Consider the following 15,285-nt stretch of genomic DNA (forward strand, 5'->3'; position numbering starts at 1 on the left):
GTACCTAATTTTCATGGACTGGACATGTACCATATGTACATATCAGTACACTAGGCCTAGTAGTTCCTTGTGTTGACCACCTCTATATGTTGACCAGTTTTTTTTACAATCCCTTGGACAATCAACTTACAGAGGTTCTACTACACTCATTTCAGCATGTATCATGTTTAAGGAGGCACAGTGGAGCGATGTTATTAACAGACTTTTTTGCCCCCAACAAACTTACTACCAATTTAGAAAAACATACAAAGAACAGAAGGTGCTGGGGGGTACAGTGACTCGCTTCTATAATCCTAGCATTCTGGGAGGCTGAGGAAGGTAGATCCTTTGAGCTCAGGAGTTCAAGACTAGCCTGAGCAAGAGTGAGACCCCGTCTCTACTAAAAATAGAAAAACTAGCTGGTTGTGTGGCAGATGCCTGTAGTCCCAGCTACTTGGGAGGCTGAGGCAAAAAGATTGCTTGAGCCCAAGAGTTTGAGGTTGCTGTGAGCTATGACAACACCACAGAACTCTACCCAAGGCGACAGAGTAAGATTCTGTCTCCCCCCACCCCCAAAAAGAGGCAATATAAAAATATCAAGGAAGTATACAGACAATAGAAAACAGAGGAAGTTAAAAGGAAGCAAACTAGCTGAGCATGGACAAGAAGCATACCTTCCTCTTTCCTCAGGAAGTATGAATTCTGAACTTTGCCTAGTAAAGTTATTTTTCATCCATGTTTTTAATACTCATATTCTATCCAACAAAAGCACTGGATATAGCCAGTGTCTAAGAAATGAGCTAAAACCAAGCAACTTACAGTTTCAACTTTGGCTGAATTTCTCTTCTACTCCTCTCATTCTTCTACATTCTATACATATCATGCATTTACCCCAGAAAAAGGAACCAATTACTTAAAAATATCCAGAAGTTTGGAATACAAGAATTTAGATGACAAGGTTGTAACATTTCCTACTTCTCTCTACTGGTAAAGCTTTTCCCAAAATTTTTCTGGTCTGTAACATACCAAGTATGAGTTGAGACTGGCAAATGTGTAGTTGGCTCTTACCTAAGCATAAAGGAAAACTTTAGAGTTTAAACATTAAAAGTTCATTTCATTACAACAATACAGATGTCCCAATGATACCTGATACACTAAGACTTTAACTGCTATTCTCAGGACCCCATTACCTGAGCAACCTACAAACACAATGTTTAACAATGAAACATTAACAAGACCTAAAAATAAAGAAATAGAAAGCATTTTTCTTTTGCAGTCAGGTTTTTAAAATAGAGAAACTATAATTAAGAATTTGAAGTAAAAGTCCTTATTTGGTTCTACATGAAAATTAAACACGAAAAATTACACTTCATGCTGCAGAACATTACAAATTCTAATTACCCCCAACAAGCATAACAAGAGACCTTGGAAATCACCCATTCTAAATTGGTCCATTTTTCATAAGTAGCTCAATTTCTTCCATAAAATGAATTCAACTAAATTCTAAGACAGCTTTAAGCTCTTAAAAAAACAGGTAGGGCGGTGCCTGTGGCTCAAAGGAGTAAGGCGCCAGCCCCATATGCTGGAGGTGGTGGGTTCAAACCCAGCCCCAGCCAAAAACAGCAAAAAAGAAAAAGAGAAAGAAAAAAAAACACTCTTAAAAAAACAGGTAGGTCCTGTAACAGTATAGTAATAAAATTAAGTCCATGACAAAGTTGCTTGAAGTTTAACCTTTTCCAAGTAATAGTATTAATTTTTTTAAAAGATGAAATAGTAAATGGCCAGACGTGGAAACACAACTGTAATCCCAGCACTCTGGGAGGCTAGGCTGAGCAAAAGGGAGACCCGGTCTCTAGACATAGCTGGGCATTGTGGCAGACAGCTGTAGTCCCAGCTATTCGGGAGACTGAGACAAGAGAATCACTTGAGCCCAAAAGTTTGAGGTTGCTCTGAGCTATGACATCATAGCACTCTACTGAGGGTGACAAAGTGAAACTGTCTCAAAAAAATAAAATAAAGATTAAATAGTACTAATAATCTATCTAGCCCTATATGTTAATTAAGAAATTAATTACATAAAATTATGACAAACCTCATCTATAAGCGACACAAATGTATTCTCAGTCAAATATTTACCACATGGGCAGTATTCCCGAGTAAAATAATTTGGCCAGGTTAAAACATTCTGTTCTCATTGTAATACTTAGCTCTACTCTGACCTCAGAAAAAGGTACCCACATTATTTATCACATAGGGGAATTTACAACTTTACCTTTTTAAATACTTCCCTGTGTTACGCACACGCATGCCTCCCAAGTAGGCAGTGGAAGACAACTTAAGCTTTATAGCTTCTGTTCTATGACAAGGTGGATGCAAAACAAACCAATCTTGTCCTCTGCGTTGCAGAGGAATACTTCCTACAACCAGTTCAGAAGCGAACACATTAGAAATCTTAAATGACAGGGGCGGCGCCTGTGGCTCAAGGAGTAGGGCGCTGGTCCCATATGACGGAGGTAGCGGGTTCAAACCCAGCCCTGGCCAAAAAAAAAAAAAAGAAATCTTAAATGACAAGAAAAGCTTCAGATTAGCCTCAAACATAAATTCTGTACCAAAACTACACTGAAAATTCTAAGCAGAGACACAATGCAAAGATCTATCATCACAGAGATAGTATCCTTTTTTAAAAATAATATTAACCACAAAGATATAAAATACATAAAGTCTAGAGAACAGTATGAAAAACAACTTAGGCCAACAGTTTTGGTCACCTACTGACACAACACTGTCAGGCTCTTTATTTTGCTTTTCAAGCAAGTGAACACTAGTTAATCCCTCACCTATCGAAGTCGCTAAAGTCTAAACTTACTATACTCACAAGAAGTATAACCATTTTAAATATTATTCCACATCAAAACTGATTATGTCTTAATACAAAATGAGCTCTCTCTTCAGTTAAAATCGAGATTGGTTTTGAAGTATCATCTTCTATAGCCCAGGGCCCAGTTCTGCACCAATGAACTAAAGAAAACTAGACAGTTGACTCACTCCATGTTACTTGTACTTTGATCAATTAAAAGATTTGTAAATGGAGTTTTACACTTGATTCTCTTTATCATAGCTATTATTTTTCTTTGCTGAACATCCATGTAGTCTTTAGAAGCCCAAATTTCAAGAACCACACCATTTAGTTGCATTACATAACAAGATCTTATTTCACCAATGTGAAGCATGCATTCTCATTGAATAGATTCTTAGCTTTCCTCTAATGGCTCTAATTATTAGAATATGAACAAGTAACTTTTTTTGTTTGTTTTTTTTCTTTTGTAGAGACAGAGTCTCACTTTATGGCCCTCGGTAGAGTGCCATGGCCTCACACAGCTCACAGCAACCTCAACTCCTGGGCTTAAGCGATTCTCTTGCCTCAGCCTCCCGAGTACCTGGGTCTACGGGCGCCTGCCACAACGCCCGGCTATTTTTTGGTTGCAGTTTGGCCGGGGCCGGGTTTGAACCCGCCACCCTAGGTATATGGGGCCAGCGCCCTACTCACTGAGCCACAGGCGCTGCCCCAAGTAACTGTTTTTTTTTTTGTTTGTTTTTTGTAGATATGGAGTCTCACTGTACCGCCCTCGGGTAGGGTGCCATGAGGTCACACAGCTCACAGCAACCTCTAACTCTTGGGCTTACGCGATTCTCTTGTCTCAGCCTCCCAAGCAGCTGGGACTACAGGCACCCACCACAACACCCGGCTATTTTTTGTTGCAGTTTGGCCAGGGCTGGGTTTGAACCCGTCACCCTCAGCATATGGGGCCGGCGCCCTACTCAGTGAGCCACAGGCGCCACCCCCAAGTAACTGTTTTTTTAAAACAAAGCACAACAAAATTATTTTAATCCTCCATCTCAATGTTAAGTAATATTACATATCTATGGTAATTTTAGTCAGATACTTGATTTTAGAATTCATGGGAAAAACATTTTGGTCCAAAAGACGCCAATAAGAACAGATCAAGATTGAAATAAAACTCCTAAGATACAAGTTGTAAAAGGAATAAAGTAAAAAGAAATCCCAGCTGGGCATTTGCAGCACAGTGGTTAGAGCGCCAGCCACATACACCAAGGCTAGCGGATTCGAACCTGGCCCAGGCCAGCTGAACAATGACAAATGCAACAAAAAATAGCCGGGCATTGTGGCAGGCACCTATAGTCCCAGCTACTTGGGAGGCTGAGGCAAGAGAATCACTTAAGCCCAGAAGTTTGAGGTTGCTGTGAACTGTGACGCCACAGCACTCTACCCAGGGCAACAAAGTAAGACTCTGTCTCAAAAAATAAATAAATAAATAAAAATAAAAGGAAATCCAGTTGTAAACAGGTCTTACTTAACTCTGTAAGAGTTTCTAAAACGGAATTCAAAAATGATTTGTAAAATAAAATCCTTTTTAGGTGCATTAGTAATGCTCACTCATCAAAAAATGGATCAGTTAAATCCTCTCACAACAGTAAATCATCTAGATATAGAAAGAATTTAGGGCAGCGCCTGTGGCTCAGTGAGTAGGGCACCGGCCTCATATGCCGAGGGTGGAGGGTTCAAACCCAGCCCCGGCCAAACTGCAACAAAAAAAAAAAAAAAAAATAGCCGGGCGTTGTGGCGGGCACCTGTAGTCCCAGCTACTTGGGAGGCTGAGGCAAGAGAATTGCTTAAGCCCAAGAGTTAGAGGTTGCTGTGAGCCGTGTGACGCCATGGCACTCTACCGAGGGCGGTACAGTGAGACTCTGTCTCTACAAAAAAAAAAAAAAAAAAAAAAAAAGAATTTAAACTAAAAACCAGATGTGCTTAAATTAGGGAAAAGTCCAAATACTTTGAGTTTTTCAAAAAGTAAAAATATATGATTTTAATAGCAATTAAGCCACAACAGCAGTACTGCCAATGTAACTATTTAACAGGTAGGCAGCTCAGTCTATGGCTTATCAGAAAGCCTCAATTAACTGTAACTTGACCTTTTTGCTATCTAGAACCCAAAACCCAAAACACTAAGCAGAAAAATGATACAAAATAACATTTGTTACTTTGCCCAGTTTGTTGAATCTCTATCATTACAAGGCAATCTTTCAGTTCTTTACTAGCCCAGTCAATAAATAAACGTCTGTAATAAAAACTGCATTACCCTTTCCTCTATAATTCTGGGGTAGGGGATGCCAACGTATAGCAATCCATACAGATGTATACCCATAAATGACCTGCCATAGTGCAAGACTTCAAGGGATTTATAAACTAGATTTCTAGTTTTCTCAGATATACTTCAACACCAGAATCTAACAGTCACCTCACAACTAAGTTGGCTAATCAGTATCTGACTTTACTCCTCTGAAGAATTATTTTTCAGTCATTAATACAAATAATTACATCATTAATATATCTGTTGATTCCTCTCCTAGAAGAACACAGAGATTTTCTAGAAATTCTAAAAATCAAAACATTCAAGTATTAATCAGATTGACAGGATTGTTTTGTGCGTTAAGAGGATTTGAAAAGATACCCAAGTTAGTCTCAACTTCACAAAAACTAAATCACATGGCAGACTCAGATGATGGTCTTGAGTATGCTTACTCTATTCTCTTTTTGAATGTGTCTACACTTAAAACACTTTTGCTACTTTGTTGATAGACATAAATCTATTATTCCAATAAAACACACTCGTTCATCAAAATAAAAGGGTAGCGAAAAAGCCAATTTCAAAAAAGCAAAACTTAACATCAAGTTCATGAAATTTAAGTAAAATCCCTAACCTTCGATACTGAAAGAGATGGGACAGAGAAGTACCAAATCCAAGTGTTTCTTTTAAAAGTCCCCAAACATGTAAAATAAATCGATAAATAAGCAAATAAAGTAATTAAGACCTAAACATCACCAATTTTCTTCAATATATTTCCCACGGCCCTGACTTTAGCCAAATAGTTTATCTCGGCACCCTAAGTAACTGTTAACGGGACTGGCTAAAAATCTTAAAATAATTTCCTCAAAACTCCAATATATAATATGTTGAAGTTATCAAAGAAAAGTTGTATTTTACTTTTTAAGGTAAAAGGCAAGTTAGCATAAAAGTCACAAATGTAAATACCCCGGTTTTTTTTGTACTACTAATCTGTTTCTTCCTTTCCACCTCTGATCTTACTTAAGTTTCAATTTTTCACTCTATCGAGACCTTTTCTCTACACAAACGCCCCTCTAAACAAGGTTGATACACCGTCCTAGACTCAACACAAGAAACAAAAGGCCGGCTTGAAGATACACCTCACAGAGTGACCTAGAATCGCTAAATATTGATTCCAAAAAAAATGTGGGTGTGGCTCGATTTTGGAGGGGGGCGAGGGAGGCCAGTCGGGCGGCTGCCTGGTCTCTGCCCTCCCCCTCCGCTTTCGCTTTGTGCTCACAATGCAGCTCCTGTACAACGCTTCCCTCTCCCCGCAGCCGCCGCCATATTAGACGCTCTCTCCATGTGCCCAGGGACCCATCGGTCCACAAGTCCACCCCGGACCCAGCCCCCAACGGGTCTCCATCACTGGAGGCCCCCTGCCCCTTCACAGTCCCCTAGGGGGGTCAAGCCGCCGCGGAAAACCGGCTCGCGGCGGAGCTGAGCTTCAGGCTGGGGGTGGGGGACAGCTAGACAATTGAAACAAAGAGGGGAACGTAGGGAAGCCCATCAGCTGGGGGCGGAGGGTAGCCAATCCAAGACCCGCTTATGATAGGCCTGGAAGGAAAGCAATTCTAATTTTCGATTCTAATACACTTCTCTCCCAAGGTGGAAGAGGGGACACTCAACAGGCCTGAAGTCCACGGTAACGGAGAGGACAAACCCACGGCCATGGGACACAGGCCGCCCCAACTCCACAAGGCAGTCGGTTGAGTCCGGAGCCCCCCATCCTGGCCCTCTTTATTTCTTCTCCGCTGGCCCTCGTCAAAGAAATCAGGCCTCGGGGACAGAGAGAACACCATGAAGTCCTGGTGATAGCCCCCCACCTTTTTATAATTTTCAATTCCCAAAGGCCTAAAAGCCAGACCCGCAGCAGAATGAGAGGCCTGGGGGCAGAGCCGCGTCCAGGTCAGGTGACAAGTGCCTCCTCCAGGAGCCCTTTTTCCGGGCGTGAAACGCCCGTTTCCCTTGGGGACTGGAGGGAGGGACAGGGGGAGCAAGGCCTAGGAAAGCTCCAGGGATGGAAAGAGGGGGCTACAGTGATCAGGGACGGAGGGAACGCTGAGCCGGCCGCAGCAAACCCTCCCTTCCCCGGCAACTCCTGGCACCTTTTTCTTCTCCAGGTTCCTAAGTTTCTTGTCGATCACCCCGAGAATCTGCTTCATGGCCTCGGTCTGGACAGCGCCAGTGCCGGTTGCCGGGTGCTGAGTAGCTGGCGCAGCTGCCCCGGCTCCTGCCGCCGCCTCACTCCCGGAGGAACCCGACGGCGGTGGAGGTCCGGACGACTTGCTGCTGCTTCCGCTGTGGCTGGTGGCCGAGGGCATCTTTAGACCGTAAAGGAAGAGAAGAAAAAGCGGGAGGAAGGACAAGAGCAGCGAGTCAGGAGACGGACGGGGCGAGACGCGGGACAAAACGCGCAGCGGGCGGGAGCCTGCGCGAACGTGTGGGGGAGGGGGCCGGCGCGTGCCTCGGGGGCAGGAAGAGTACGCGGGCGCGCACGCGGGACCCGCCAGCGGGGCGCCGGGTCGGGCATCGCACCGCCTCCCCCCGCCCCAAGCCTGCCCCTCCCCCGCGCGAGTCGCCGGCCCGGCCTACCCGCCCCGGGGCACCGAGGCTCGCGCCGGGGGCGGGGCCTCGCAGCGCCAGCCGCCAACGGCAGGGCAACGGTCCCCACAGGGGTGGGCCTGGTCTCGCCGCCTTCCGTGGAAGGGAGGGGACAGCGAGGTCAGGGCTTAGGAGCAGAGAAGGGGTGGATAAGGGCACTGGAATGACCGAGGGGAGAGGGTGGGGGAACTAGAGGAGCCAGCCCCTCGCAAAGCTCCCAGCGATGCCGAGGTAAAGGACACTCGGGCGCGGTGGCCCTCTTCCTCTTCAGCGCCTCGGTCCGGGGTGGCGCTCACCGTGCGCGCGCCGAGGCCGCTGGAGATCCCGAGTGGGCAGCGAGGGAACAAGGGTGGCGGTGCGTTCCGGGCAGTGTCGTGCGTTCCCTGGGCACAGGCCGCTTCGCCCTGTCCCTGCTGCACCGAGAGCAGCTCCTAGTGAGGCGAGAGCTGGGAGCGGGAGGGACTTAGCCAGCCAGCCCTCTGGGGCGCGGCGGGCGGGAGAAGTGGGGAGCGGGGGCCTTCGCAGCCGCTCGGGCTGCCCGGCAAGAACGCCTGTCTGAAAGGGCCCGCCCGCTCACCTCCCCTCCCTGCCCAAGCCCCTGCGCTGGAGCGCGGCCACTTAAGGCAGTTCGGGACCGCCACGGAGGGCCGAATGAACAGTGCCTTGAGTTTTGAACGAAATCGAAGCTAGGGTCCTTCCGGCAAAGTCGCTTGACGTCTAAACGGGGACAATAGGTGTCAAGCAACTGGCTCCGGAGCTGGCGCCTGCCCTATGAAGTGTCCTTATTTGGTGGGGGCGGGGAGTCGGGGCAAAGGTTTCTGCAAGTAAGGGGTGCGTGGGGCGGGTGGTGCAATCCCAGTTTCTAGAATTCCTTGTGTATGCAGAGCGAGCCAACCCCCACCATCCAAAAGGTCTTTTGAAAAAAGACAACTCGCCGCTAACCAAAAAGCAAACACCTAGTAACCTGGGAATTCTCTGTAGAACGCGTCTGGAATGGACTTGTTTGATGGCTTTTTACGTCCTAAAATCCCGGATTCGCGTTAAAAATTACCAACTACTCTAAGATGTCATGTATCCGATGGGCCTGAGTATTACAAATTATTAGACTTTTTTTCCTTTTGTTTTAGATTTACCTAAAACTTTATAAAGGGAATGTGGACTGAAATACAAAGAAAAAATTTTTTTTCTCCTATAGAATTATTCCAACCTTGGGGTGGGGTGGATGCGGACAGTGAGCAGAAAATGAGAAAACAAGTGGTGGAAGGAAAGTATTAAAAGGAGTTATGTTCAGCGGAAAATTCAGTGCATAATGTTGTATGACCAATGTATAGTTTAAATTTTATGGGAAAGGGATTTGGAAGAGGATTCTAACCCACCCACGGTTCCCAAGGGAATAAAATGAGTAATACTGGCTAGCAACAGTGCATCCTGAGGGAGACTGGAGAAACAACAGCAGCCTCAGGCCTCAAGATATTCCAGTTAGCAAAATGTTAATATATTCATTCAAATACTGAGCATCTTACTGTGTGCTAAGGATTATAAACAAAACAAAAATCTCAATCTACATGGAGCTTACATTTAAGTAAGGGGAAGACAAATGTCAGATGGTGAAGTGGTGGTGAAGCATTATGGTCAGAAAAAGTCTTACCCAGTGAGACTTTTGAAGAAAGGAGAAAGGCGAAACAGTTATTACCTTGAAAGAACTTTCGGGGTAGAAATACCTCATACTAAGATCTGAAAAGGAATGTAGCTGGTGTGTTCAAGGAACACCAAGAGGGCCACAGTGGCGAAAGCAGAAAGTAGGTGTGAGGTCAAAGACATAAAGGGTCTTATAGGGCCTGAGAGACAACTGGAAGGACTTTGGCTTTTGCTAAGTAAAAATAGTTCAAGCAGGATGGCGCCTGTGGCTCAAGGAGTAGGGTGCCGGTCCCATATGCCAGAGGTGGCGGGTTCAAACCTAGCCCCGGTCAAAAAACAAACAAAAAAAAAATAGTTCGAGCAGAAACTATAACTCCCTGCATGCCATGATCAACCTATGTTTTAAATCACTTGATACTATATAAAGAATTTACAGTGTGTGCATTGGAGATGAGAGGGAGGGCAAAATGAGAGAAGTTGGTGGACCAGTTGGGGTATAGAAATAATCAAGTGCAGACATGATAGTAGCCAGGAGCAGGATGTAACAGCACTGGTGGTGACAAATGGTTGGGTTATGTATGCATTGGGTGATGTTAGAATCAATAGGATTTGCTAGTCATATGTCACGGTAAGAAGTCAAAGTTGATCAAAGGCTACCCAAGATTTAAGTACCTAAACTATGTTTAGCACTGTACTAAACAATTACACCAGGCCCAAAGGCTTGAAAGGAAGATTATAATCTTTTAGCTCCGTAGTATATTCAGCCCTACCACTATCACTACCATTTCAGACCCACCCCAGACCTGATGAATTAATCTACATTTTTTTTTTTTGAGGCAGAGTCTCACTTTCTTGCCCTCAGTAGAGTGCCATGAGATCATAGCTCAGCAACCTCAAACGCTCGTGCTCAAGCTATCCTCTTGCCTCAGCCTCCCAAGTAGCTGGGGCTACAAGTGCCCCCCACAACACCTGGCTATTTTTTATTTATTTATTTTTTTGTGTGTGTGTGGTTTTTGGCTGGGGCTGGGTTTGAACCCGCCACCTCTGGCATATGGGACTGGCGCCCTACTCCTTGAGCCACAGGCGCCGCCCAACACCTGGCTATTTTTTAGAGACAGGATCTTGCTCTTGCTCAGGCTGGTCTCCAACTCGTGAACACAAGTGATTCACCGGCCTCAGCCTGCCAGAGTACTGGGATCACAGGTGTGAGCCACTGAACTCAGCCCTAATCTACATTTTAACAAGGTCTTCATGAGATTTCTAGGTAAATTTAAGTTTGAAAAATCACTGCCATATTCCTCAGAACTTGACCAATGTCTTTGAGATCAGGCATGAAATACTCTACCAGGCAAAATTTCCCCAGACCTAGACAGCACTCAGCAATTTGTGCTTCAACAAGCCCTCTAGATAATTCTGATGATGCTGAAACAGGAGAAACAAAGACTTAAGAGACCATTAATGATTCAGATTTGAGTCAAAGAAGGCTTGTGGGGGCAGCGCCTGTGGCTCAAGGAGTAGAGCGTGAGCCCCATATACTGGAGGTGGTGAGTTCAAACCCAGCCCTGGCCCAAAAAAAACCTGCAAAAAAAAAAAGGCTTGTGATAAGGTGTGCATAGGGGCCTTTCTTTGGCATGCTACCCAGTAGCAGTTACCTAACACAAAAACTTGTGATCAGCTAAATTAGGCTTTTTTCAAGACTAAAGGAAAGATTGTTGAGAGGGAACACGATAGATGACTCTACACAGATAAGATTCCCACTTGGCATCAGGCATTAGGAAGCTGATGGGGATGCGGGACCCCCTCATTGCCACCGCCTCATGGTGGCCATCGGAGTTCACCTGGGCTGCACTTCAGCCTGTGTGACTGTCTACAAGGATGGTTGGATTGGTGAGGTTGCAAATGATACAGGCAATAGAGTTACTCCAGTGATTGTTGCTTACTAGACAATGAAGAGATTGTTGGACTGGCAGCAAAACAAAGTAGAATAAGAAATATTTCAAATATAGTAATGAAAGTAAAGCAGATCCTTGGCAAAAGCCAGAAATTCAGTCCTGAGACCTGGTTTCTCAGCAGTTATCTCGGAGGGGGAAGACTCAGCTGGCTCCTGGAGCGTGCTGAGAACACACAGAGCTTCAGATTTGCACCTTGCTGCCCAGAAGGGACCTTTCCAACCTTCCTTCCAAACCCACTATGGCCAGTACCAATAGCAGTGTGGGCATCCAGTGGTCCATACTAGGTGAGGCAGAATGTGTCCAGCTCCTCCAGACTGCATCACAATGCAGAGGTCTTACCAGGCTGTGTCTAAGCGAATGCAGCAGGAAGGCATCCACAGCACCGAACAGTCTAATGCCACTCCAAGTTTAAAGTTCTAAAGGCATATTTAGAGGACTATGGGGCCCACACCACAAGTATAGGTGACCTACCATACTGTCCATTTTATGATATGTTGGATCAGCTGCTTCGAAATCAGATAGTGACTGATCCAGACAATTTAATGGAGGATGCTACTTGGACCAAACACTGTGATCAGAACTTAGTGGACTCTTGACACTCCAGGGAAAGAGGGAACCAGCATCCTGAAAACAAAAAGAACTCAGGCAACTGATCATCAGCCTTTTATTTTTTATTTTTTTAGAGACAGTCTCACATTATTGCCCTCAGTAGAGTGCTATGGCATCACAGCTCACAGCAACCTCCAACTCCTGGGCTTAGGCGATTCTCTTGCCTCAGCCTCCTGAGTAGCTGGGACTACAGGCACCTGCCACAAAGCCCAGCTATCTTTTTGTTGCAATTTGGGGTCAGGTTTGAACCCGCCACCCTCGGTGTACGGGGCCAGCGCCCCACTCACTGAGCTACAGGCGACACTGATCATCAGCCTTTCTTGAAAACAGTTAAGGAGGGCGGTGCCTGTGGCTCAAGGAGTAGGGCGTCGGCCCCATATACGGGGGTGGTGGGTTCAAGCCCGATCCCAGCCAAATTGCAAAAAAAAAAGGAAGAAAGAAAACAGTTAAGGAATCAGATGAGCATTGTCAACTAAGAATCAGTGACCTTGAGGACTCCTGGGATGAATCCTCAGGTGCAAACCGTTTCAGAGGTGCACTTGCTCCCTGTCAGAGCAGCCCCCATGACCAGACCGGTATGTCTGGGGAGCCCAGTCCCTGCACCAGCACTAGCTGCAACACTCCTGGTGCAGCCTCCATACCATGGCCCCAGGTCTCCTCTCCCAGAGTTGGTTTTGTTTCTGGTGGGGATAAGCCTTTGAGCAGTGAGCCCCCTCCAAGGTGGACAAGGCCAGGTGGTCACTGGCCAGGTCTATTGCAGCCCAGTTGACAGAAAACAGGAGATTGGCATGAGAACTTTCAAAGCGTGAGGAAGAAAAATTGGACAGGCTGATTGCTTTTGGTGAGGAGGCCAGTGCTCAGCAAGACACTGCCAATGAGCTCCGCGGGAACACTGTCAGGCAGTCAGAGCTCGGCGACAGCAATGCAAGAAGCAACTGGTGCTTTTCAGCTACGGCTTGAAAAGTTGCTTCAGTGGTTGATTTCAAATACCAAAAGCTAGGAACTGATTATAGAAGGGTCTATTTCCTAAACTGGGAGAAGTCTGGTTCCAACACTTACCTTCTAGAACCCTGGCTCCTTTTCTGTGTCCTCAGGAAAAAAAAAAAGTGTATGAACCATTAGTAAGGAGAGTAGTAGAAATATACTTGCTGGTTCCTTTCTCCAAGATTCTCCATTAATTGTAAGACCTTTCAGAAATGAGAGGGGTGGCCTAATAGAAAATGGATGGAATGGAGTCCCAAGAGAGCTACCCTGTTTCCCCAAAAATAAGACATCCTCCAAAAATAAGACCTACTTACAGGAACGATAAGACGTCCCCTGAAAATAAGACCTAGCGCATCTTTGGGAGCACACCTTAAAGTAAGACACTGTCTTATTTTCGGGAAAACAGGGTATTTTGTCCTGGCTTTGTCTGTGATGTAAGGCAATTTGGTTTACTTCTCTGTAACAGGTTCCTCAACTGTAAAATGGGGTTGATAATGACTCCTGCCCTGCCTACCTCACAGGGTTGTTGTGAGGGTCAAGTGACTGATAGATTTGAAAGAGTTTAAAAGCACTGTACACATTTATCAATGCATTTGACCTTAGCTGAGATAAGGCTAGGGTGAGACACATTAGTTTACAAGATACAGAAGTATGGCTATATACCATGACCTCATTGCTTGAATCTTTACTTGACTACTTCATGGAGTTTGACATCTAAATTTTTTAAATCCCTCTGTGGCTCATTAGACTAGTATTGGTACAGCGTGTATTTATGCCTTTCTCTCTTATATTTCACTGCTGTGTCACTGACATATGGTATTACAGTATTAAGTACTCTTCTCTCCTCCTTTGTTGTATTAGTTCTTAATCTATCAAAATAAGGATGTAATTAAGAACCCACAAGGAGCTACAATAGTATGTTATGGTTCTTATTGGTAATCTTTGTGAAATACTGGCTGCTTTATAAGATATTAAATGTAAGTAAATTCTTTAGAAAGAAAGATTCTCACTTGGGAGTCCATCTGACAGCCCATAGTGCATCTAGGTAGGTTAGGTTATGCTGCAGTAACAACCCTGAGAAGCTCTATGGCCTAAAACAGGGATCTGCAAACTACAGTTCCTAGGCCTGTTTTTGTAAATAAAGCTTTATAAAGACACAGCTATATCCATTCATGTATGTAGTATCTGTAGCCACTTTCATGCTATAGCAGAATTGAGTAGTTGGCAACACAGACAATAGGGTGTGCAAAACCTAAAATACTATCACCTCCTTACAGAAGTAGTTTGCCAATTCCTGTCTTAAAACAGCAAACAGTACACATACATCACAGTCAGGAGGTGGCTTTGCTCATAGTACTCAGATTCAGTCTGATGGAGAAGCCACATCTCCCATGGTGTTGATCACAGAACATAACTTCATGTTTCTTTTTTTTTATGAGACCAAAATCATAGCGATATTCTAGTACTTTACAAGTAGAACTATTGAAACGACACTGGAAAAACAAGAAAAAGAAAAAAAAAAGGCTTTTTATGTGAAAGCACATAGAACAACTATGAACAGATCATCAACTTGCGCCTTGGCAACTGATGCATAATCGTGGTTTTTTTCAGGCAGTAAGTATTTATATAGCATTTCTCCCATTAATACATACAACCTACTTTGAATAATAATTTGAAAAAAATAATGTTCTTCAAGGTGACAACCAACTGCTCCACAAATTTTAGAGGGAGTAAAATCTTGCATTTCTCAATAAAGTTATATACTAGGAGAATGTAAGTGTAAAAGTAATTAACTTACTCAAAATTGTTCCTACAGCTAGTCTGTATACGTACTATTTCAAGAATGATTTTTTTTTTTTTTTTTTTTTTTTGCAGTTTTTGCCCAGGGCTGGGTTTGAACCCGCCACCTCCAGTAATATGGGGCCGGCACCCTACTCCATTGAACCACAGGTGCTGCCCCTTCAAGAATAATTTTCACACCTGATGGCACAACTTCCTCAATGTTTTGCTTACTCTTCAGGTATTAATGACTTATTTTTTATTTATCACATATACATGTGTTTATTTGGTTTCCACTTTTTGCCTTCACAAAATTAAAAAAGCTTAACATTTAATAACAATAACAATGTTTAAGATAAGGACTAGAAACAAAAACCTCCTAAAGAATGAAGATAAATACATTCAGAAAAGAAATCAGACAATTGTTACAACGAAATATTGAGCAATAATAATAATAATGCAAAAAAAGTAGCATTCACAATGTCATTCACATTTTTTTTTCAGACAGTCTCACTTTGTTGCCCCCAGTAGAGTGCTGTAGCATCCTGGCTCAC

General features: G+C 44.2%; 1 protein-coding gene and 1 pseudogene across 1 annotated transcript in view; one reads left to right on the forward strand and one right to left on the reverse strand.

Annotated features, from left to right (window-relative positions):
• The window catches only part of CAPRIN1 (cell cycle associated protein 1), a 50,583-nt gene extending 41,522 nt beyond the window's left edge, over window positions 1-9,061 (reverse strand). The window contains exons 1-2 of the mRNA XM_053562910.1: window positions 8,066-9,061; window positions 7,274-7,489 (exon numbers count right to left, since the gene is read on the reverse strand). Of these exons, the coding sequence (XP_053418885.1) occupies window positions 7,274-7,489 (216 nt within the window). The 5' untranslated portion in view covers window positions 8,066-9,061. The remainder of the gene's footprint in view (window positions 1-7,273; window positions 7,490-8,065) is intronic.
• A 2,536-nt stretch (window positions 9,062-11,597) lies between these two features.
• On the forward strand, window positions 11,598-13,055 carry LOC128564364 (myb/SANT-like DNA-binding domain-containing protein 7; annotated as a pseudogene).
• Window positions 13,056-15,285: the final 2,230 nt, after the last annotated feature.

This window comes from Nycticebus coucang, chromosome 14 (assembly GCF_027406575.1).
Source record: "Nycticebus coucang isolate mNycCou1 chromosome 14, mNycCou1.pri, whole genome shotgun sequence".
In the NCBI taxonomy this organism is placed as follows: domain Eukaryota; kingdom Metazoa; phylum Chordata; class Mammalia; order Primates; family Lorisidae; genus Nycticebus; species Nycticebus coucang.